Here is a 23660-nt window from a genome sequence, read left to right on the forward strand (position 1 = left end):
CCGGCGACAGGCCCGGCCCCGCCGGCGCGGGAGGAAACGCCCCTTGCCTTCCTCCCCTCCCCTGGGCGCTCGGGTCCGCCCGCTGGCAGGCCCTGGCGGGGAGCGGCAATTGCCGTCCCGGCGTTGCACAACCCAACACCGGCGCGGCGCGGCCCGTCCTGTCCTGCCGGCGGCGCGGGGCCGGGCGGCGCCGCCCCCTCCCGGCATCCCTCGCTCGGCTGCTCGGCTCGGCTGCGCTCGGTCGGCGGCTCCGCGCTGCTCTCGCCATGGCCGCCTACAGCAAGTTCCTCACCGCGCGGCACTCCGCCATCGCCGGGGCCGCCGCCGCCTGCGCGCTGCTGTGCCTGCTCGGGAAGCGGCGGGCGGCCGCGCAGCACGGGTGAGCGCGGGGCCGGGCCGGGCCGGGCCGCGGGGCGGGAGGGGCCGGGAGAGCCGCGGGGCCGGCGCTGTGAGGCCGAAGCAGCGGAGGTGTGTTCGCCCTCACGGCCCTGGGCCCGGCGGAGGGGCAGCCGCGTCCCTGTGCCACACACGGGGCGCTGCCACCGCCACCCTGTGCCCCGGAGGCGGCTCCTGTGCGCTGGGGTCAGCCTGATTCCCCCGCGCCTTCCCCGGCGGAGGTCGGTGCCCCTCTTGCGGGCATCCAAGCACCGCGCCTTGTTACCCGAATTATATTGGCTTTTTCTGTTTTCCGGACTAGGAACGAGTATTAACACTTGACTTCTAGGGATGACCGTGTCTGCATAGGCGGTTAATGGACTCAGCTGTTGTTTGAATGCTGCCGTGTGACAATAAGATACACGGGCAACGATTTCAAAGGTGCCAGATCTGGCGATGTTCCCTGTGAGGTTGCCTGACAGGTATATGGTGTTAGGGTGTGTATTTGTTAGCACCTTGCAAAGCACTGGTACTGCAGAGTGTGGCAGATGAAGAATGTATTGTAGACTCAATCCTTTCACGGTTTTACTGTATTTGTGATTATAGGTTGTTGACCGTATGCTTAAGACCTGGTATGTTGCGATATTGCTGTTGGGTATCTTGTAGGCACTACAGAATTATAATGAAATGGGCTTACTCAACAGACTTAAGTAATAACATACCTGAGATTAAGCAACAATGCAGTTTTATTTTACCTAATTCCATTAATACACAATATCTGTAAGAGTCTCAAGAAGTTAGGTAACTATCACACAACATGGCAGACATTGATACACTGCTGACAAGTCATGCATTTGCTACCTTACATTGTTTTTTGCATGAGAGTTAAAACAAGATCCTGAGCTATGGCTGCAAGTTACTCTTCTATCAAACTCATAGGGAGGAGTGATTTTTTTCAAATTCTCTGCCTAAGCTAGTGAAATACTGCTTAAAAAACCAGAAAAGCTGTATGGAAGGGCACAAAAAGGATGAGCTCAGATTCTCATGCCTAATATAGTGGTATTTGTAAAAAATACTGGGCCATGCAGATGTTCTAGGAGTACTTATATGTTAATTCAGACCAAGAGTATTCTTTTAAAGTGAATCTGAATTGTCCACACTTATAATGCTGAGCCTTCATTGAGGAATGATCTTGGAGCAAACAAACCATGTTATGTTCAGGTTGGAGCACATCTTCAAATGTAGATGTAGGTCCAGTGTAGTTTTGAAGTGCATTTAATATATTCCCGCTGTTAGTAGCATTGATCTGATAAAAGCAGGCTAGAACTTGTCCAGAGTAATCTCCTTATACCTGAAATAGATATTATGTGGGTCCTGGGTTGTCCCCATTAAACTGTTTTGCTTTCATGTCTTCTGATGTTGATCTGCAGGACTTGACAATGGCAGTGCATGCATTAGCTTGAGGGTCAGTGTATGGAAAGCGTTGGCCTAAATGCTGAAGACTGTTTGGAATGTGTCTTTCCAGTGTGGATCTTCAATTTTGCTCAGTATAGTGTTAAAAATCTGAGGTATTCATATATATTAGGTGCACCAAACATTATTGCAAGTGCAAGATTAGTGGGAATTGGGAAAGGGAGATAATATATGAATTACATTCCACCTAATTCAGCAGATGCGTGGGCTTGTAGAGCCTGACCTGCTCTGTCCCTTTTCCTCTCTGTATTGCAGTCTTTCTGATACCTTGTCGTTTACTTCTGAAATCTCTTTAGTAATTTTGCATTCTTGAATTTATTAGGAATACAGTTGCTAAAATAAGTACCATGCTTGCAAACTGGATTTTTCACTTGTGTGTATGTATTGTTTTACACTTTTGAGTCCCTCCACAGCTTAGGTCTTACTTACTGCTGGTATTATATTGTGGCCATGGATTCCAAACTCTAACATCCAACATTCGGTTGTTTCAATAATAGCTGTGCTGCTGCTTGAATGCTATTTTGAGGATGATTTTTGCCTACTGGTCTTCGTTCTTTTCTCCATGTTTCCCTGTGAGGCAAACCTTGCCAGGAGCCTTACAGAATGCTACCTATCAAGACTAGGCAGTAGGTAAGCTACATTGCCTATATCACCAGCCTAGACAAAAGCATCTGGTTATTACCATTGCCTCATCCTCCTTTAGTCTCATTAGTTCATGTATCATTCATTTCTTCATGCTTTGTTGCTAATGTAATTTGTAGCATACTTTTGAAAAGGATTGTCGTTGTGCCAAATCTTTACCTTTTCAGCATTCTTGTGCTGGTATATGAAGCTGACATATAGTAACAAGTGCACAACCTTTGAAATCCGCAGGGCCTAGTGTATCCTTTAGCGTTGCTGTTGTATATCTCTGACTCTTTGGGAAGAGGAAGAAGTTGGTAAAGCATAGCTGTCCTAAATTTTTGTACTTATTCCTAGGGAGAAGAATTTCACTTGGCAATCTAGATAGTCTGGAAGAGGACTGGTAGCGTTTCTGCTGCTTGAGGTTAAGTGACTAAAATACGTGAGGTGATTTAGTTTTGTGTGTGTGAATTCCTTTGTTAACCTTGGTGTATAATGCCTGAAAATGTTGTGTCATGTTAGTGTGAGATGAATTTCAACTTCTTGAATTCTGGAAGGTGAAATTCTAGTTTTGAGCTTCATAAGGGCAAAGGTAAATGTTGCAGACCTGAATATAACCAGCAAAACACTGAGCTTAACATCAGGTGAATCATTGAAATGTTCTAGTGCAATTGTAAACTTTACCTGCAAAACTTCTTCTTTCCTCACGTAGTTTCAGAGTACACACTTACACATACCTTGTGTTCAAAATAATGTTTTGTGTTTTGCTATTATTTTTTGTGTTTCTGGAGTAACTGCCATTTTTCTGTTTGATTTTGTGTGCTTTTTTATGTTTTGCTGGAATGTCAGCAATAGGTCTGCTGCTGATTGAACTTGGAAAGTAAAATAACATACGAATTTAGAAAAAGGAAATATTTTAGCAAATTAGATGTGTTTGAATGTGTAAAAAGAAAGCTTTGTGACAGGCTCTTCATGTTGCGTGTGTACATTTTTGAATAACCCTTTTGAATAACCCTCTGTAGGCATGATAGCAGGAAGGAGAAGTGGCAACTTTTACTTACTTTTCTGCTGTCAAACAGTAGGGGCAAGGTTCAGTACAACTCATATCAAGTAGTAATGTATGAATAATTAAGCTGTATGTGTTATGCCAACCTGCCTTACTAGGTCAAAGATCACTTAATTAGTACTGCCTGGATTAGTCACAGTTGTTGTTCTGTGAGAGGTGTTACGCTACTCATTGATTCTGCAGAACTGAGAGGTGCTGTCACTTGCAATTTATAATGCAGTGCTACCACAGTTCTCTGAAATCTTCAAAGTAGAGTGATGTAGAACTGTTTGCTTATAGTGACTTGTTAGTTTTCTGTCTTACTTCCTTGGAGTAAAGCATGGAAAAAAACAGATCGATTCTTTTTCCAAGTTGCTCTCAAAAAGTCTGTTTCCTTACAAAAGCTTTGTGTCCTCTTGGGAGGGGGGAAGTTGTTATATCTAAATGTAATTATGACTTCAGTTGTATTATTTGGATTTTTTAGAGTCATGAGAAGTTCTTTGAGAAACTACATTGTCCTGGGTTTATAATGCAGAAAGAAAATCTGTTTATTCTCTTTCCCCAATCCTGCCTTAAACAAGAAGAAACAGACTATTTGCTTAAGATTTGATTGCTTCAGAATTAAAACCTTAAGGGGTGTTACGTAAAGGAGCTGGATATTTTTTGTTATCCCTGTAGTAAGAACTTTTTCTGAGTATCTATGTAGTTTAAAGTATAGTGCTTACACAAGTAGAGACTGAGCTTGGCTTACTTTCAAAAAGAAGGTGTTTAATACAACTTTCTGCTAGAAGGAGGGACTGAAAGAAGTAATAGAAGGTAGTTAAAGAGTTTGAAACGGCAAGATTAGGGAAAGGGAGTAAACAATTTAGAGTAATAGGAAAACATTAGTAGTGTATAAGAAGGTGACAAAATATTTCGATTCTGCTTGTAGACACACTGGCCTTTCCTATCACCTAGTTGCATTCATTAGAATCCAAGATGCTAGGACATGGACACAATTTAATATAAACTGAACTTCTGAAAGCCCTGTGATGGCATCCCACCTGGATAATAACAAATTTAGCAAAAACAGTGCATGCTTGGGACCTTAGAGGTTAGACAAGCCTGAAGTGAGGGGGAAGGCTCATAGAGTGGAGAGTGATCGAGTTGCAGATAGTGTGTATCAAATAGGGTTTTGCACAGTTCATCTTGAGTGACATAACCTATGCTCCTGCCTGTCACTTTGCTCCTCAGCCATTGTCTGCTGGCAGAGTGGCGGCACGTGTCACTCAGTACATGTCACTGCTTATGTGAACATGCAGTTTGACAGTGATAGACCTGCAGTCAGACAGTGACTGACAGAAGTGCAGTCAGAGGTGACAGACACATGTCCAAATGTTTGGAGGCACTTTCAAACATAAGATAGGAGCTTAAATAGAGCAAGTGGTAGATGTAGCTTGAAACAGATGGTGCACTTTTATTCCATATGTACATATTTAGGATGTTCTTCTCTCTTGTTAGTTTGTGTAATTTCTCTAAATTCTGAATATGCTTGGGTGGGCTTTGCCAGTGAACTTCAAATGGAGGGACTTGTCCTAGTTGAGTCATAGCTGTTTGACAGGAAGGGTGAAATTATATTGCTGCAGATTGATAGATTGCTTTTGTACATGTAAAAGCCTACAGGGAACCTGTGTCACTTGGGAGGAAAGGTGGCGGGTAACAAAAACAACTTTATGCTAGCTACATTGAAGTAAATTTATCCAGGATGTGAATGTGACTGTCATTACTTCAAAAAAAAAGAACCCCCAAACCCCTTAAATATACAGATAGAATTACTAGAAAATACATTGAAAATGCAGTCTTGTAGAAAAACCTGCCTGGGGCACTGGAAACCTGTCTTCAGCTGGAGGGTATGGAGACAGGAGAAACCAGATGACTCAGCCCTAATCCTAGCATTTAGACTGCCTTTGTTTGGGGCCTGGCTAGCTAATTAGTGGTTTCTCTCTTAATTAAGTTGCATAAAATGCTTGCTGTCTAAGGCAAGATCTAGTGTAAGTGTGTGTAACAGTGTAAAACTTCTTAATTTGTTAGGAAACTAGCTAGAAATCTTTTTCCACTGTTATCTGTGAGAGAGATCTTCAGCAACAGCTCAGGCCCAAGCACATCTTAAGATAAAATTAATATGCTGAGGTTTTTCTTATAAGTAAGGTATGTTATTGAGATGCATTCTTCTACTGAAACTTTGAAATTAATTTGTTCTCCAACAGTTCTGCTTTGTTATCTTCTTAAAGATTTGTAGAAACTTTTTGAGCTTTTGCAGTGCAGCACAGTAACATAGCTCTCTGTGACCTTCTCAGAGTCCCCTTCCTGCTTGCCTGAGTACATTCCCCTCACATTATTTTTGGTTATGCTGCAACTAGCAGCCAATCTAGAGCCAAGAAAGTTGTGTTCTTGGTTTCTGTGTGTGCTCAGAGTGTACTGTGTAAATGGGCATGCTTTTGGACTGTGCCCAGGCTTCTGAGTAAGGTTGCTGCCCTTGACCTGAAGTCACTGTACGGTTGCTCTCTGCCCCTCTGTGTGAGATATGCACTATGGAACTCTGCCTGCCAGTGTGCTACATCAGACTTTCCTCACTATAGCTTTTATTTGTTCACCCTGTTGCATTGCATCTTTAGTCATTTAAATTTTATTCTGTCTTTACAATGTCTCAGTAGTATCTTGACTCCAAAACTAACCTGAAAACTGCACAAAAATCATGTAATATTGCAAAATTGTTTATTTTGTGTGATTCTTGGAAGCTGTGAAAACTGCAAAGTGCCATTCCAACCTGTGAGGTCTGCAGGGTACAAAGGTTGGTAGAGGTAACAACTCTTCAAAATGCTACACTTAATCCTAAGTGGATATTCTTTCTTTGCACTGTGTTGAGCAGAAGCAAGTCGTCCTAACTCTATAAAAGGAAGGTAGCATGACCTGAAATTTGTAGGGTTTTTTCTCAGTTAAGGACAATGTAACATTTTAAAGTCCTTACTTCCTCATCACGTGTCAATTAACAGCAAGTCTTGCTTATCACTCTCTTCATCTGCAGTTCCCTGTTATGCTTAGCTCAGTGTAGATTGCTTCCTCTGAACTTTGTTCTGGATGGAGAGTGGTATTTCTAAAGACAGTAATCCTTTAACTTTTTCCTTTTTGCAAGTAAATACCACAGAACTAATATGCCTGAGACCTTTCAGTAAGAAGACTCAGGCCTCTTGAAGGCTTTTCACAGTTTCTCAAACTTTCTTCTTCAGAATTGTTGAGAATGATACTGTTTGAGTTACCAGTGTTCTTGCATGTTTCTGTAGAGAGAATAGCCTCACTAGTATGTAAATAGAGTCAAAAGAGTGAGTGCTCTGACTAATACTTATTTGGAGACTGGAATTGCATGATTTCTCCCTCCCCACTGTGCTACATACTGCCCTTGAAGTTGGATCAGCTGTCAAATGCCTGTACAGAATCCTGAAACTCTATTAAGTTTCTTTAAAACGTCTTGCAGATTTGGGCTGATCATGTTTCTCAGTGTAGGAGAAAGGTGTTTTGTCTACTGGGTAATTACTTGGCTATTTACTTCTCTTTAGAGAGTTTCTATTCAGTTAGCATGCATGTATGAATGACAAGTTGTTGTTGTGTATTCCCAGGCATTCCTAGTGCCTTTCTCTGCTTTTTATATCTATGTTTGCTGTAAAACCCCTGTGCAGTTAAATAATGGGTAGCAGGCTACATCTGAAATGCTGCTTTCCCTGAAACTTCCTCAGGTGATGTGTATTCCATTATACTTCTAGACTCTTTATGTTCTTAAAGAAATTTTATACGTTGAATTCAGACTGCTTTGTTGAGTTAGATCCTGAAAATATATGGTGACAAGTTCCACTGTTTCTGATGCACTGCAAGAAATGTTTTACTACTGTATTTTTTTCTTTTTTTTTTTTTCTGTATGTTGTCTGGATAACCCTTTTCAGAAACCTTTTCATTACCATCCCCCCTTGTCTGTGAGGGCATGAAGGAACAATGGGTCTGTACAGGGGAGTTATTTGCAGTGGAGAACTTGGCCAGCATGTAGCACTTACCTTCTTCCACCACTGAGGCTTGTGATGGTCCAGCATTAAGTAAATGAGAGGTGTGGAATAATGGAGAGCTTGAGTCTGTTCCAAGTGTTAGTGCTCTCTGCTGTAACCAGATAGTCTTGCTGTATTCTTGCTGACTAATTGAGGATGTTAGTTTGTCTTTAAATTCATTGAGGATGCAACCACCATTCTCACAAAGTTGTACAGTGGGATCTGGAGTAGTGCCAGTAGGTATTGGACTGGAAAGGTTTTATTCCAAGCAGAACTATGGCACAGTCTTTACTTGCAAATAAAATGAGAGCTATGTAGGCACTTTTTTTTTTTCTTCTAGACTTCATATTTAAGATTGTTTCCCTTCTGTTTGAAGTATTAGTCTTGTTTTGAGCTTGCACAAATTTTTCTAGGGAAAAAAAAGAAAATTACAGTTAAAGCTCTTTTTTCGTTAGATTTTAAAATTTAAAATGCTTCGTTTTTATCTTAAACTCTATAAATATAAATGCTAATTAAGTCTGAGTTCATAATTAAATCTTGATTTCTGAACAACCCTTCTTTCTTTTTAATACATAATCAGTTTCAGCTCAGTAATTTCAGCTGCTCAAATTCTCTGAGTAGCTACTGTTGGAAAAGTGTATCAATAAATACATCAAAGATATTCAGCTAACTGCCAGAATAATTCCAGACCTTTTTTTCCTAATTGATTACTCTTATTAATATATTCACTTCTGATCCTTTTAAAGCTGAAATAGTTGTGTATTATGAGTGTTGTGACTTCAAACATTGGCAGAACTTGAAGCAGTAAAGCTTATTGAATTATTACAGCATGTCTGGAAGAGCAGCATGCTTTCATCTTACATTATGACAAGTCATGAGTCATCTAGAGAAATAACCACATAGTTTGATAACTATTCATGCTTAAGAATACTACTTTCCTCCTACTGCCAAACCAAATGTGATTGGATTGATCCATATTCAAGTTTTAAAAACATAGGTCAACCTTTTCTACTTTGAGAAACTACAAGATGAATTGAGAAGTTTCTTGTACCAGAAATACATTGCTCTTCCATCACCAGGATGCAGTCTCCAACTAGATTGTTTCTTAGTTACCCAAGTAACCCTGTTACCATTTCCACATATGTACTTGCATCACAGCCTTATTAAATGTTATCTCTCTTCTGAACTTTTATTATTTCTCCCCCAATCTGGCCCCTGCTGCCCTTCATTTTCTTTGTTTTGTCTTTTGCACAAGTAGTCTTACAAGATTTTTATCTTCTCTCAGACTTCCGTCTGTTGCCTTTAATTAAGTTCTTGCTAGACTGGCGGATCTCCCTTCTTGCTTTCATGGTCTCCTCCTTCCCTTCCTTTCTCATATTCCTCTGCTACCTTGCCTCTTCATAGTAATTAAGTTATTTCTTTTCATTGGTCAGTGACGTTCATAGGTCTTTCTAATCATCATAAATTAAAATAGGCACAGTTTCATTGAAACACAAGTGTGAAATGATGCTGTTGCTGAAGTTGCGGGATAGCTGGTTGTGTGGCAGTTTGCTTCTGTTTTGGTATTGTAGGCTGAAGGAGCAGTGCCTTTCATAGTTTCTGCTTTCTTGTAGTTTCCTAGGTCTGCCTTGTAAGTGTATGAATGCTATAGTTTTAAGGCTGCCTGCTCTCAGTGTTTTAATATCATGGCTAAGAAAGTTGCGGTTCAATATGGTTGGTGGCTACTTTTAAACTACATAAATTCTCCGGACAGTTTCATGTGCTTGTCTGATGTTTTGAGTGTCCCAAAAGAAAGAAAGACAAACTGTCTTACTTGTCAGCTTTTCTTAAAAGTAGAAGCAAAAGAATAACATTGTGCTTTTGAATGTTTGTTTAGCAGCAGTTGATAAATATTTTTCTACTAACTGTTCTGTTAAATGCAGGGGAAGGAAAGTAGAGTAAAAACTAACTCCCCTTTTAATGGACATCTTTGCAGGAGCTTGATTTCACAGGAGCTGGCTTTTTTCCCCCTGCAGCACATGTTTATAAACAAATAATCTCTCTGTGTAGTAAATGTGTTATTTTAAAGTCAAATACAATGCAAAAGAAATCTGGTTGGCTTATGTAGATAGCGTGAAACATCAAAGTTGGGTGCTTGGATTGCTGAATCTGCATTCTTGTAGTTTTCATTTGTGGTCAGTGCAACCATATAGCCATGCTTGTAAAGTATGTGTGAGAAACAGAAAAAACCTTGGAGTTCATGATACAGAGCCAAGGTAAAGCAGAACTTGAAGATGAAAGAGTGAGACTTGGTTTTCCTACATGAAACTGGTTGCTACAGTCAGTAGGGTTTAACCAAAATTACATATGCTGCATAAAAGCAGCACATAGCTTTGACATAGGAGGTAGCCCTGCTGAAGATCCTTTGAAAGAAATAGGTAGGAATATAATCCCAAGATTTCCTCTCTGTTTTTTGTGTGTAGAGATCAAGACAAAAAAAGGTGTATTAATAACAAATATTTTTTTTCTTTTCTCTGCAGTAAAAGAAGTGGAAAACAAGCACTGCAAAATAATGAGGTAATTCTTTCTTCATATCAAATATTCTTTAATAATTATAAATCTGATTTTTTAAAACTTTAAGTCCTGTCACTGTAGTTTAATCTTGCCTGTGGTGCAAATATGGTTTGAATGATACCTTCAGACCTGCACTGGTGAAACAAATGGAAGAATCAAGTTAATCACAAGAGGCTGAAGTTTGACTCCATGATGATAGATGCTTGATGTGCACAGTGTCCTTTTTTATGTCTTGTTGCCCTATGAATTTGTGAGGACTAGTGGTGTACATTTTTCTGTACAGATAGAAGCAAAGAGTTGTGTGTAGATTTGGTATAACTTGTACTTTTTTATGTAAAAGGAAAATGTAGGGAAGAAGATGTTGAGTCTGACAGTTTCTGAATTAGAAACTACTTCAAACATCTGGTAGGAGGTGTGGCATTCCCCTGATTTTTTGTGTGTCTGTTAATGCATTTTTTTGAACGGGATATACTAAATCCCTTTAAGCTAAGATTTTTGTTTTGTATTCAAATAAAATATGACAGACCAAAAGGCAGTCTGTGATTCTGGTGTTACAATGATATGAATAGCTTCCATTTTCTTTCGTTTTTGCTGAAAACTTAAAAAAAAGGCTTGTGCTGGCTGAATAGAAAGGTGTATGCAAGCATCATGTTGGCTTCCAACACACCTTGACTGTATTATCTACCATAAACACTTATCTTTTGGATAGCTATACCTATTTGTAAAAACCTTAACTATATTTCTGTTATTCCTACCTTGAATACAGTTACGCTGAATGGGATTAACAGTCTAAGGGAATATAACTTCTAGGAGAAAAGATACTGGAATGAATATAAGTGCAGCACAGAAGTATAGAAATGGGCAAGTGCTGAATAAAGGGGAAGAACAGGTTCAACTCATTTATATTTAGTCATTTGGAAATGTAGCCATCAGACATTGTGTTAGTAATTTCTATTACAGGGCGGCAATAATGTATGTAGAATCATACTTCATTAGGACTGGACAGTAGTTCTAGTTGTTTGGATTGCTTGGATTTTTGTGTAAATAATTTTTAATTGAAGTGTTGTAATAATTTACTGCATAACATCCTATTTGGCTAGAATTTTTATTTACAGCTTGTGTTCACAATGATTTTTGAAAAGGATGGGGCTATTGTTGGCTTCATGCTATGAAAAACAGGTGTAGGCTTCTTCACAGAGCCTTCAGAGTGGATCTTTTTCAGGTTTCCTGTCTACCTTGCAATATTGATATAGGCACTGATAGCATGGTTCACGTGAGCCTTGTAGCAAAGCTAGCAGGATTATGTGGATTAGGCAGGACTTGTTCAAAGTACACATGTGCCCTTTTGGTCGGTTTTCAGGATTGAATTATGTGAAAGGAAAGAAAAGAAAGCTGGACCATTAGCTTTTAAAAAGTATTCAGGTTAGACGGGAGAGAAGATGGGGTTATGTGGAGTGAACAAAATAAAACTTACTCCAATAAAAGGTGGTTGGGTAGAGAGGGTTTTTAGGTGTGGTAGATATACCTAATAGTGTGTTTCACCGTTTTGTAGAAGTGAAGCAATAAAAAATTGTGATTTCACTTGAAGCAAGTTTGGGCTGTACACTCAGAGTTTAAACCATTGATTGTCTAGACAAATAAGGGAAGGCATTTAAAAATACTGGCTGATGGTGTCTTTTAGAGACAAGCAATGTTAAGAGATGTTTACATTACAACTTGCCCTTGGATGTACTTTAGTGCTGTGGTCTGCAATGTTTGTATATCATCTTTAACACTGAATTGAAATAAAAAGTATTTTATATCACAGCAGCTACTTCCTAGTGCAGCTTGTTTGATAGCTCCCAATTCTTTATTTAACTTGTCTGAACAAGTCTTAAGTTGGTGGGAAATACTGCAAATTCTGCAGTAGGAAGGTAGCTGTAAATGACTTGGGTAGGGAAAATATCACATCAACAGTTTAATAATGCAAAAAATTCTCACTTTTCTTGTTTTGTTGTGTGTGCAACAGAAAGAGGGAAAGAAGGAGCGAGCAATGGTGGACAGAGTGTTTATTGCACGAATATGTCGAATCCTGAAAATAATGGTCCCCAGAACACTCTGCAAAGAGGTAAGCATTGCCTGCAGTAATAAATAAAGAAATAAAGCTGGAGTTAAGTCTCTTTCAAAATTGCTAACAGAATTTAAACAACTGCATATACATTACTTAAATAGGACTAAATTGTGCTATGTATTTTAAAATAGTGACATAATAATATAAAATAATAAAAACATAACAATATAAAAGTCTGCACAATAATATAAAATTTATGCTCAGTTGTTAAATCACTGAAGGTTCTGGTTTCAATTACAAGATAAGCCATTTACTGTCAGCTGATAACTACTGTTGTAGCATAACTTTTAAAAAGGCATCTGGTTTGTCTTGTACAAGGCAGTACACTTCTGTGTGCAAATACTTCCTGTCTTTAAATAGGTTGCAGTTCACTCATTATTTTGATTTAGTAACTTGTATCTAGGCTGATCTGTATTAGAAAATGAATTTGTCAAAATGTCCCTCAGCATAATTTCAGGAAAGCTATGCAGTGTAGAAATCAGTGCCTCCATCTTTCTCATGCTTTCCAGGACACTTTTAAAAAAAAGAAATCCAAAGCATTAGTTGAATGATGAACTTAAGCAATGAACTGTAGGAACTTAAAATGTTTATCAGGCACAAGAGAGTGAATTGCAGTGTCCGGAATGTAGGGCAAGCATGACAGCCAGCTTAGCCTGCATGAGCAGGGACCTTCAGCAGCCCAACTACTAAAAGGAGGTGCATAGAAGGTAGAAGCATGGATGGAAATGCCTGTGAGTGTGCTCATAGAGCTGACCTTCATCAGCTTCAAAAGGTCATGGCCATTAGAAGAGGTTATGGATAATCCCAAAAGATCCCAAACCTTGCTCCTATATTTCAAAACAAGTTTACTGGAAGCTACAGGCTGGTCACCCTTACCATATTGCTGGCAAGACTGTGAGCAAAACTTCCTATAAGCTAACTGGCCACACAGGGGACAAAAAAGTGGTTGTAAACAGCCTGGATTTACCAATGACAGATCATGCCTTGCTAAACTGATTGCTTTCAGTGATGAGAGAACTGCCTGTGTGGATAAGGGAAGAACAGTGGATATAGAATACTTTGGTATCAGGTCTCTCTTAATACCCTGATAGCCAAACTGAATTGACTGGGAGAGTGGACAGTAAAATGGATGGAAAACTGTCTGCACTCTTGGTCTGACTGGTGACTGGTTACTAGTGGCTCTGTTTTGAGTAGGGAGTTGAAGTAGATGATGTTCAGAGGTCTTTTGCAACCTTGTGGCAGAAAGATATCTCAGAATAGCAGTAATAGCAGTAATTTCTTTATTCTTGCAATCATACATCTTAAAATGTGTGTCCAGTGTACGTGTCAACCAAATGCAGCTTTTTAAAAAGCAAACTTTCACCTTAAAAATGTAGTCAGTGCTTTAATAAAAGTATTGTATGCTAATGTGTTTCCAGCAAAATAAGCAAATACTACATTAGCTAGGGCAGCAGGGTAATACTTTTCTGTTAGATACAGCTGGATGTCTTACTGGGAAAAAAATGGTGAATTTTAGCCATTATTTAACAGTTGCCCTTCTGTGGTTGTACCAGACAGGTTATTTGCTGCTTATTGCTGTGATGCTGGTACTTCGAACGTACTGTGATATTTGGATGATTCAAAATGGAACAGTCATTGAAAGGTACCTCTACATTTGTTATTTTTAAACATTCTCTCGTGTTTAACAGGGAAAGTCATCTATCAGAATGCATATTCAGACATTTTATAGCTTGCTTGTTTAAAACTGTTGGAAAACTGGTGTAGTTGCATTTGGAGAGGGACCACTATATTTTGATAAATAAAAATGTCATTTATTAAATTATTTCTGTTCATCAATATAATGATTTTGTTAAATTAAGATTTTAAAAAAATATTTATTAAATATTAATTTGGTAACATTTTGTACACTGAAGGCTCTAAATCTTGTTGATCTGAATGTCCAAGAAGGTACTTCAGAATAGTGGTTTTATGTCTTAGACTTAGACATATTGTGTGGATATTAGGACTTTTATTTCTTCCCACCAAGCTGTTTGCTCTTTAGATTGATAAAAACAATACTTTCAGTCCTAGTGTTAGAGAAAGTGGTTTTTAGACCTCTGATTATTCTTGCTGGTCTTGTTGCTAATTGAAGCAGATAAGAATGTGTCTTGAACTGTGAATTCAAGAGGATACTGTGTTTGAGGAGAGACATTTGGTGCTTTATAGAATGGAAGCACTGCTTTGGTTCTCTTGTGAGAATCTGTGAAAGCAGAGAAGTGAAAGAACTGGTATTCTGTGCCCATGAATTTCTGAGCCCTTAATGTGGGCAGTTACAGAGGAGCAGGCAGTCTGCTGCTCAGTCTGCCGCTTGGCACTTAGCTCGCTCCAGGTGTCAGACCGAATCCTACACCTGATGCCACAGGTTTCCATGATGATGGTTTTTTCTCTGTCTGGTCCCCTGAGAGTTTGTCCACTTAAGACATGCAAGTTTGTACTTTGTTGTTTCTCTTGTAACTGACTCTTAGCTGGTGGTCATTTACAGTGCGATCATTGGCCGCAGCAGAAAAGATTTCAAGAAATACTTGTTCAACTTCATTGCTGCCATGCCTGCTGTAAGTGCTGTTCTTGTGCTGACCTATTAGTGGAGCATATTTTAAATGTAAATTAAGATTTTGAGGGAAAGATCTCAAAGGAGTGTCTTAAAACCAATGGAAATTATTTGTTTTACATACAGGTCTGTATGAAAGCACATTTAATTTTCTGGCTCCAGTGTGTGGGAGACTTCATCAGCGTATTTCCTTATTGGTAGCAACTATTTTTTAACAGATAAGTTCAGGTTTTCAGTTTAGTTTTGTCAATGGCAGTTTTGGCTATAGGTTTGGGATTCTTTTGGCACCACTGAAGATGAAGGTTTTTTTTAGACTTTAATTTTTATATTTCTTAACATTTTTCACAGATTTGTTATGCTTTCTTCCATGCTTTAACTTTCCTTCAGCTTGTTGACATCTCTGATCTGCACCAGATGGAAATAATTGTTACTACCTGGTTTGCAATAAAGTTTAAAAGTAGTTGAGAGATTTAAGGCAGTGGTTGCCAAATGGTGACTCTTTTCTAGAGTTTATCAGAACTGAAATTATGTAATGTGGATGTATTTTATCTTAAGTGGTGAGATCCACTGGGACCTGTAGACAGAAACCTAAACAGTGGTCCTGTAGACACTGTCTGATCTTATGTGTTACTGATTTTAAGGGGAGAATTGATCTGTTTTAAAGTGTTCACACAGTTTATGCTGCAAATTGATCTAAGTATATTTATCTTGCTAGTTAAATATTATTGTCTCTTATGTTAGATCTCTTTAGTGAATAACTTCCTGAAGTATGGTCTAAATGAACTGAAGCTCTGCTTCCGAGTAAGACTTACCAGATACCTCTATGAAGAATATCTTAAGTAAGTCTACAGTCTACCTGTCTACAGTTTTTAAAAGTTGATTCAAATCACTTTAAGTACATAGTAAGAAGGTTGCAGTTAACTTGCAGTTGAGGGTGAGTGGCTAATCCAGGTTGTATATGCCATAGATACAAAGACAGTAAATTGGCTCAGCTGGGGGGAAAAATGCACTGTACTGCTTCCATGAATGGATGAGATTCCAAAGTACTTCAGGTGCCTTCATATGGTGAAGGCTGAATTGAAGGTGGATGCATGAGCTTGAGTAGCTCCTTCCATCCTTCTGCACTGAATTTTGGTTGTGTCAGATATAGCAGAGTGTGTGAGGGTTTTCTAATTCAATAGCAGCATGAGCTTCAGCTCAGACAACCTGGAACCTAAATGTCTAAACAATCCTGCAGCGTTAAATGTGGATTTAGTCAGGTAGAAGCACCAGTTATGTTGATTTCATACAGTAATTTAATGTTTGCACTACTTAGCATCTCAGTTGTATTAAGCAAGGGTGTTCTAGTTATTTCAGATCCTAGGTAATGATTTTTTTTCTGCCACTTAGCAATTGTTTTGTTTCAGAGCTTATACATACTACAAAATGGGAAACCTGGACAACAGAATAGCTAATCCAGATCAACTCCTTACACAGGACGTGGAAAAATTCTGTAATAGTGTAGTGGACCTGTACTCAAACCTTAGCAAGGTAAGTCTTTTAAGAGAGACCTTTGAGTAGTAGCTGTAGACATTTAGGATGAGGGTGTCAGCTCGTGACAATGATGTACATTTTTATGTGGATTGCTTGGAGTATGGTACTAAAAGAATTGTTTATGATGCTATATTGTTTCACATTCCTTGTGGCTTTCATGACCAAAGCACTGTTGGGAGTTGTTATAATTAGTATTACATTTTCTTTTAAAGAATATATGACATTCTTTTGCAGATGAACAGTGGTGACTTTGCTCTCTCAGGTAGATAGTTTTCAGAAGAAAAACATTGGCTAGCTCTTAGTTATACACAAATAGTATTTTGTGTGGGGAGGTGTGGTTGAATAAACTTTTCCCTGTTTCTAGTGTGAATTTTAAGGTGATCGGGTAGGGAATTAGAATACCATTGACATTTGTAGACTGAATTTTTGATGCTATGTGTTTCATACAAGCTGAGTATAAGTAAGCTTTGTTCAAAAATGTCTGACTGCAAAACCTATAATTCAGCTGTTTTAGTGAAGGAGGTTATAGAACTTTGCAATGTTCCTCCTATCAGGTACATAACAAAATATATGACATTATCTTTTCATTTAATATTTCTCATAATTACTTCAGTTAAATTATTATGGGTTCTAGTCCACTTTTGATATGTGAACAGTGTCATTACAGACCTAAAATAGTGAAGTACTCTTTTTATATGTTATGTTCTTATCTGACGATCATGATGCTTTTATATTCAATTCTTGAGCTGGTGTTTTCAGAAAAAGTCTTGTGGCTGAGGTTCCTTTTGTCTTAGCTTGTAGTTTCTACAAGAGGCTAGCCAAAATTTTAGTACAGAGCTGTAACTGTTGTTGGGGTGATACATGGCTTCTGGAGTATTTTAAATTAGTTTTGTGTTTGTGTTCTAAGGCTTTTTTCCTGTGCTTCTCTTACAGCCCTTCTTGGACATAGTTTTGTACATCTTCAAGCTAACGAGTGCAATAGGAGCACAGGTAAATTGAGCAGCGTTTTTAGAACTATAAGCACATTTTTCCTTCTTTGGTTATAGCCTTGTGCCTATTTGGAATCTGTAGAAAACTCTAGGTGGTGGTTGTGGATTCCTCCATAATTTGAAGGGCTATACTATGCATTTACACTTGATGTTTTCTGTGCTTTAGCGCCCTCTATTTTGAGGCAAGCAAAATAAAACCTAGTATTTTCAGGCATTTGCTCAACAATTTAAATGACCAAGAAAGTTCTTTATTTTCTTCTAGTACTTATTTGGAAATCCTGTTTAGTACAACATCCTTTTAACTCTTTATGTCTTGCATGGATTCCGTCTAAGGGTGAAAATTAGTTTTCTGTTTCTGTGCAACCCTATGAAGGAGAACCATTTCTTGCATTGAACTGTAAGACTTGATAAACTGAATAATTGCAGAATTAGTTCTTCAAATTAGTGAAATGATGCATTATCAGAAATGTTCAAGAGTTGAAAAGGAGTAGCTGTGGGTCACATGGTGCAAATTTTATTGACAGACTTGCAGTGAGGCTTAACTAAACCTTGGTAACTTTATCAATCTCAGATGTCTTTGTTCTGCTCTCTGTAGTAGTTACGTGCAGTTTATGCCAAATTCAGTTTATTCCATTCCACACTTCAGTGGTATTTAATCATCTGTCTGTCATCTATGGAACCTTGAGAGACCCAGAAAATATGTGTAGATAAAAGTGGCAATGGGATTGGAGTATTGACTGCTGTGTGGCAGTTCAACACATGTAAAGAAAAAGAAGTAGGTGGAAAGGAGGGAGAAGTAGTAAAAGGGTACCAGTAAGTCTTTAATGAAATAAGCTAGGACAGTAGGGGACAGGTCACACTGGGTAGTGATAAAAGCCTAAATAGAAAGCTGGGAGGGGAAGGACATCTGGGGACAGAGAATTAGTTAAACTAGTAAAATAGTATCTACAACACTAAAGAAGGTGACATGATGGAAATTGCAAATGTAATTGAATTGGCAGCATAGGCACATAGGAGGTGAGAACTAAGGGATTTGTGCTTTCTGGGCATTTTGGGTACAGCTACTGTTGTTTGAGACCACCTAAGCTTTTATTCTTTTTTGATATCCACAGGGTCCAGCTAGCATGATGGCATACTTGATTATTTCAGGGTTTTTCCTTACACGTTTAAGGAGACCAATTGGCAAGATGACTATTATAGAACAGAAGTATGAAGGGGAGTACAGATATGTCAACTCACGACTCATTACAAACAGGTATACACTTGCTTGGATGCTAAGATGTAAGTGACAATACTGTGAGCTAAATGGAAATTGTGGGTTAAAATATACTGGGGAAGCGTGATGCTATCAGATCTGAGCCAAGAGTTTACATCTTTATCTACTGTAATTTGTATATGCATTATATTCCATAGTCAAGGCTAAGTGGGGTATAATAATTCTGTGGTTTACTGCTGTGAAAGAGTACAAACCCTTATTTCATAAAGTAACTGGAAGTGCTATATTCCCATATTTTATGACTGACTTTTGTTAAAGACTGTCTTTAACAAAATCAAGTTGCATTATTTTTGTTTTTCTTTTTAGTGAGGAAATTGCTTTTTACAATGGAAACTTGAGAGAAAAGCAGACTATTCACAAGACTTTCCGTAAGCTGGTAAGTGTCTTTTATCTCTTAAAATATTTTAAGTGGAACTTAATTCTGTCATGATGATTCTTGACATGTGTTCATGTACATTCACTTACACTGGCTTAGTGTATTTGCTGCTACATTCATTAGATTAAAAAGTTAACTGGTAGGGTATAAGCAGTACAGAAGTTCCTGTTAGAATGGCCTTTCTCTTGCCACTTACCTCCTTGTCACCCACCACAATTATTGTTCTCACTGTTTAGTTTCATGTGTAGGTTGTTTTGATTACAAATGCAAGTCTTTGCCAGCAGGACCTCTTGTGTAGTGGTTACTACACTTAGAGGCATGTTAATTTAGCTGAGCTACTGAAAAATAATTGTTTGGAGCCAAATGTCTAATTAAAGATAGTAAAACAGGTACTGGTAGAGTTTGAACTTCTTTTTCTGTAACTTACCAGGTGGAACACTTGCATAATTTCATCCTGTTCCGGTTCTCTATGGGTTTCATTGATACTATCATTGCCAAATGTAAGTGTGTGTCAAGTGCTAATGAATTTCTATAAATGACAAAGCAAACTTTTTACATACGAGATGTCTTTTTTCTTACTGTTTCAATTAATGTGTACATTAATATTTATTCTTAAACTGCAGATCTTGCCACTGTGGTTGGCTACCTGGTTGTTAGTCGTCCATTCTTGAATCTGTCTGATCCTCGTCATCAGAATAGCACTCATGCAGAACTTTTGGAGGTAAATAGACCAGAATTAAAACAACTTCTAGGTTTTAAATTTTGTTAGTCCACGTAAAGAAACTTTCTTCTACTCTAGGATTACTACCAAAGTGGAAGGATGCTACTGAGAATGTCTCAAGCTCTGGGCAGAATAGTCCTAGCAGGCCGTGAAATGACAAGATTGGCTGGGTAAGCTTAATAATATGAATCTTTCTCATCTCAATTTCAGAAACTGATTGTAGTATTAAAATAAGCTTACGTGGTTTGTTCCTTGCAGGGTACTAAAAATTCAGCAACTAAAAGCATTTTATGCTGAAAACACATTTGTAGGTTCCATAATGCTGTCCACTGGAAATTTCATATCTAACAGTACTAGCATGCGGTTTGAATGTTGAGTTGAAACCTTGTCAAATGCTCTTAATTCAATTATGTGTTGATTATTTACTGAACTTTTTTTTACATCATAAGAAGTAAAATTTGACTATAGAGAAAGGAAGAGGAGCTTGTAAATATGGTGCATATTAGACAACCTGGTGCAACTCTGAAATGTAAACATTCTGCTTCTGTTCTGGGTTGAATAAGCTTCTATCATTTTTTTCCTTTTTTAAAGTTTCACAGCTCGAATCACAGAATTAATGCAGGTTCTGAAGGACTTGAACAGTGGCAAATACCAGCGTACTATGATATCACAGGAAAAAGGTAGATGTGATATAATATGCAATATGTGCATCTCTGTGTAGCATTTCAGTCACTAATAATTTTTTCTTTATTTTAGAGGGAGAGAAAAAGCAACCTTTGTCTTTGATACCTGGATCTGGAGAAATTATTAACAGTGATAACCTTATCAAGTATGTTTGCAAAGTTTCTGCAAGTTCAATAGTTCAATATTTTTATTGTAGACTTTTTTTAAGTCTTTGTCTACAACCATTAAGAGAGGTCTGAATTGTTATTATAATTTGCAGTTCCTGTTGTGCTTTAGTTTATTTACTGGTAACTTCACCTCACACCCACTCAGCATTTCTGTAATGTAAGCCAATCCTTATCCTCTCATATTAGCAGAAGACGTAATCTGCTCTCCAGGCTTTTTTGGTAACATTCCTACTGTCCTTTAGAATATGACTTCTCAGACCATCTTCTTTCCTCTTAGAAATATGTTAGTTATGGATTTTATTCCATCATGGAATTTAGTTGTAAAAATCAGGGGCAAGTCTGTATTCATTTTCAAAATACTTTCTTGTAATTCTGCATGCTTAGAGATTTTGCTGATGCACTTCTGATCAATTCCTTCATTCTGATGAATTGACTACTTAAAGGCATAAAATATGCCAGTTAAAAGATCAAATAATCTCAATCTGGACAGTGTGGAAAGCAGATAGGGAAACAGAGGAGAAAGAGAGAAAGGAAGGAGGAAAAGAGATGATATATTTAATTTTTAAAAAGGCAAGAGAGAGGTGAGCAGAGAAGTCATTCATTGCATGTTATAGAACTAGTGAGAGATACTTCACTGCTAGGTTTAAAATGCCATACTTCCTTAAATGTAGGTTTATATGCTCAAGGTGTTTTGGAGACCAAAGGCTTAGAAGAATTAGAGGAATATACAGGGCATAAAACCAAACCTGTAGATGTAGATGTTTAAAAGCTAGGGTACCTTTTTGGTTCAAGAACTTCCTTAGCTGTTAATAGTTGGAAATTGGAAGAGTGAATGAAATACTGCTGAAGTGTTTCCCAGTGCCCTAAGTCTCTCAAATAAACAAGCAGTTTTAATTTTTAGACGACTGTTTTTTCTTTTTTAACTTTACTATACATACAGGTTTGATCATGTTCCATTGGTGACACCTAATGGAGATGTTTTGATTCAAGACCTTAACTTTGAGGTAAGTTTTTTTAGTATCATAGGAAACAAAATGAATATGAAATTTTCCAGGCAAGATTTCAAAGGTCATTGTATTTATAAGAAAAGTGCAAACAAATTGTCATGTTAGTTTAAAAAAAAGACAATAAGCTATTTTACCCAAAAAAGTTTTTATTTTTAAAAGTGCATTTTCTTCCAGCTGTAGTTGGTGCTAAACTAGTTGGGGAAAAAAACTGTTTTTGCTGGAAATTGCTCACTCTAATGTCAGCCAGTTGTGTACAAGCATGTGATGATACCAGAATGTCTTGTTGAGTGTAGGAGCTTTCAGCAGTACTTCCTCACTACCATTTTATGTGTTGGCTTTGCACTTTTAGGTTCGATCTGGTGCAAACGTGCTGATTTGTGGGCCAAATGGCTGTGGGAAGAGCTCCCTGTTCCGTGTTCTTGGGGAGGTAAGGGAACATTGTAAAACAAACAGTGGAGAATGCAAAGCATGGTTGTAATTGGACTTTTTTGTCAAGTTTTAATCTTTTTCCTTTTGCAGTTGTGGCCTTTGTTTGGTGGACGTTTAACAAAACCTGTAAGAGGAAAGTTGTTCTATGTTCCTCAGGTGAGACCAAGTACTTTACTTGACAATAATGTTCTCTTTCTTTGTACTGTGGCTATGTTCAGAAATATTTGACGTATCTTTTTGGTTGTAATTGTATCTCAGAGACCATACATGACTCTTGGAACGCTCAGAGATCAAGTTATATATCCAGATACTTTGGAAGATCAGAAAAAGAAAGGGATTTCTGACCAGGTAATGATAATTAGTTCATTAGCCCTTTGTCTTGCTCAGGATGAGTAATGCTTCCAATTCAAAAATACTGAAACTGCTATGAGAAGCACTACATTTAATAGAATTTTAATATTTTTCAGGGTTAATAATATTATGGTATAATCCTTTATAGCTTTTTTCAACCACTTGTCTTTTAAGTTCATGCAAGCTGTATTTGTCATTCCTGTTTCCATAAAAGGTGCTGAAGGAGTACTTGGATAATGTCCAGCTGGGTCAAATCTTGGAACGTGAAGGAGGCTGGGATAGTGTTCAGGACTGGATGGATGTGCTCAGCGGGGGAGAAAAACAGAGAATGGCAGTATGTCTCAAAAAGCATAAATTCTTACCAAATGCAGAACATAAGTAAAAATTTAAATCTGACCTGTAAACTGTTTTTATTTATTAGATACTAGTATTTGACTTAGAAGGAATCCTCAAAAATGTGAAAATCCTAAATATTGAGAAAACAACTGAAAATAGTGGGTTAGTCAGAATTTGGAACGAAATCGTGGCTCTTAAACATCCTTTCACCATGTCTTGTGCTTTCATTGTATAAACAGAATTTCTAAAATAATTGCCTTGAGTAAAAGAAGTATAAGAATGTGCAACTTCTGGATTTTCATGTTTCAGTGGGTACCAACTTGATTCCCTTCCCATAGTAGATTTTTGGACAGTAATTCTTAGCTTAACTTCTAACACTGCACCATTTCTGGTAATTCTATATCCACAGTGTCCCTTTTTTTTTGGCTTGTATTCCAGATGGCAAGGCTGTTCTATCATAAGCCCCAGTTTGCAATTCTGGATGAGTGCACCAGTGCTGTTAGTGTGGATGTAGAGGGCTACATTTACAGCCACTGCCGAAAGGTGAGATCTTTGTTTCTGGAATTATCTCTCTGTACATTAACAAGAAACCTAAAATGGTACAAGGTTCACTCTTCCTTATGCCTAGCGCAGGCTAAAAATTTATTAAAAAAAAGAAATTGAAAAAAGCTTAGAGGGATATACAACTTTATGCACACTAGAATTCAGTGATCATTTTGTAGTCCTGGGATAATTTAGGGGTACATGTAGCCTCTATGATATACAGAGAACTCTTACTAACTGCTAAGTAACCTTACTTTTCCAGATAGAATCTTAGCATGTCAAGTTAGGACCAAATAATCTAAAACTGTAGAATGTTTTCTTGTTCAAAATGTTTCTTTTGGCCAGGGCAACAGAAGTGAAAGGCTGCAAGTTAACATTTCCATCATTTTTGAGATCTGAAAAGCCAAGCACTCT

At 38.0% G+C, this 23660-nt stretch overlaps 1 protein-coding gene across 2 annotated transcripts in view; it reads left to right on the top strand.

The window, feature by feature from the left end:
* The first annotated feature begins 234 nt into the window (after nucleotides 1–234).
* Nucleotides 235–23660, top strand: part of ABCD3 (ATP binding cassette subfamily D member 3) — a 28231-nt gene continuing 4805 nt past the window's right edge. The window contains exons 1-21 of one of the 2 annotated variants that reach the window (XM_033067732.1): nucleotides 235–379; nucleotides 10104–10140; nucleotides 12146–12244; nucleotides 13801–13889; nucleotides 14769–14838; nucleotides 15576–15673; nucleotides 16241–16364; nucleotides 17301–17357; nucleotides 18469–18611; nucleotides 18939–19008; nucleotides 19439–19508; nucleotides 19632–19729; nucleotides 19808–19899; nucleotides 20321–20409; nucleotides 20486–20558; nucleotides 21521–21584; nucleotides 21937–22014; nucleotides 22107–22172; nucleotides 22275–22364; nucleotides 22582–22701; nucleotides 23142–23246. In XM_033067732.1, the coding sequence (XP_032923623.1) occupies nucleotides 267–379; nucleotides 10104–10140; nucleotides 12146–12244; nucleotides 13801–13889; nucleotides 14769–14838; nucleotides 15576–15673; nucleotides 16241–16364; nucleotides 17301–17357; nucleotides 18469–18611; nucleotides 18939–19008; nucleotides 19439–19508; nucleotides 19632–19729; nucleotides 19808–19899; nucleotides 20321–20409; nucleotides 20486–20558; nucleotides 21521–21584; nucleotides 21937–22014; nucleotides 22107–22172; nucleotides 22275–22364; nucleotides 22582–22701; nucleotides 23142–23246 (1845 nt within the window). In that variant the 5' untranslated portion in view covers nucleotides 235–266. Of the gene's footprint in view, nucleotides 380–2332; nucleotides 2479–10103; nucleotides 10141–12145; nucleotides 12245–13800; nucleotides 13890–14768; nucleotides 14839–15575; nucleotides 15674–16240; nucleotides 16365–17300; nucleotides 17358–18468; nucleotides 18612–18938; nucleotides 19009–19438; nucleotides 19509–19631; nucleotides 19730–19807; nucleotides 19900–20320; nucleotides 20410–20485; nucleotides 20559–21520; nucleotides 21585–21936; nucleotides 22015–22106; nucleotides 22173–22274; nucleotides 22365–22581; nucleotides 22702–23141; nucleotides 23247–23660 lie in introns of those variants that run through there. The other variant, XM_033067733.2, reaches the window with a different exon arrangement.

The sequence above is a fragment of the Catharus ustulatus genome, chromosome 9, assembly GCF_009819885.2.
Source record: "Catharus ustulatus isolate bCatUst1 chromosome 9, bCatUst1.pri.v2, whole genome shotgun sequence".
In the NCBI taxonomy this organism is placed as follows: Eukaryota; Metazoa; Chordata; class Aves; order Passeriformes; family Turdidae; genus Catharus; species Catharus ustulatus.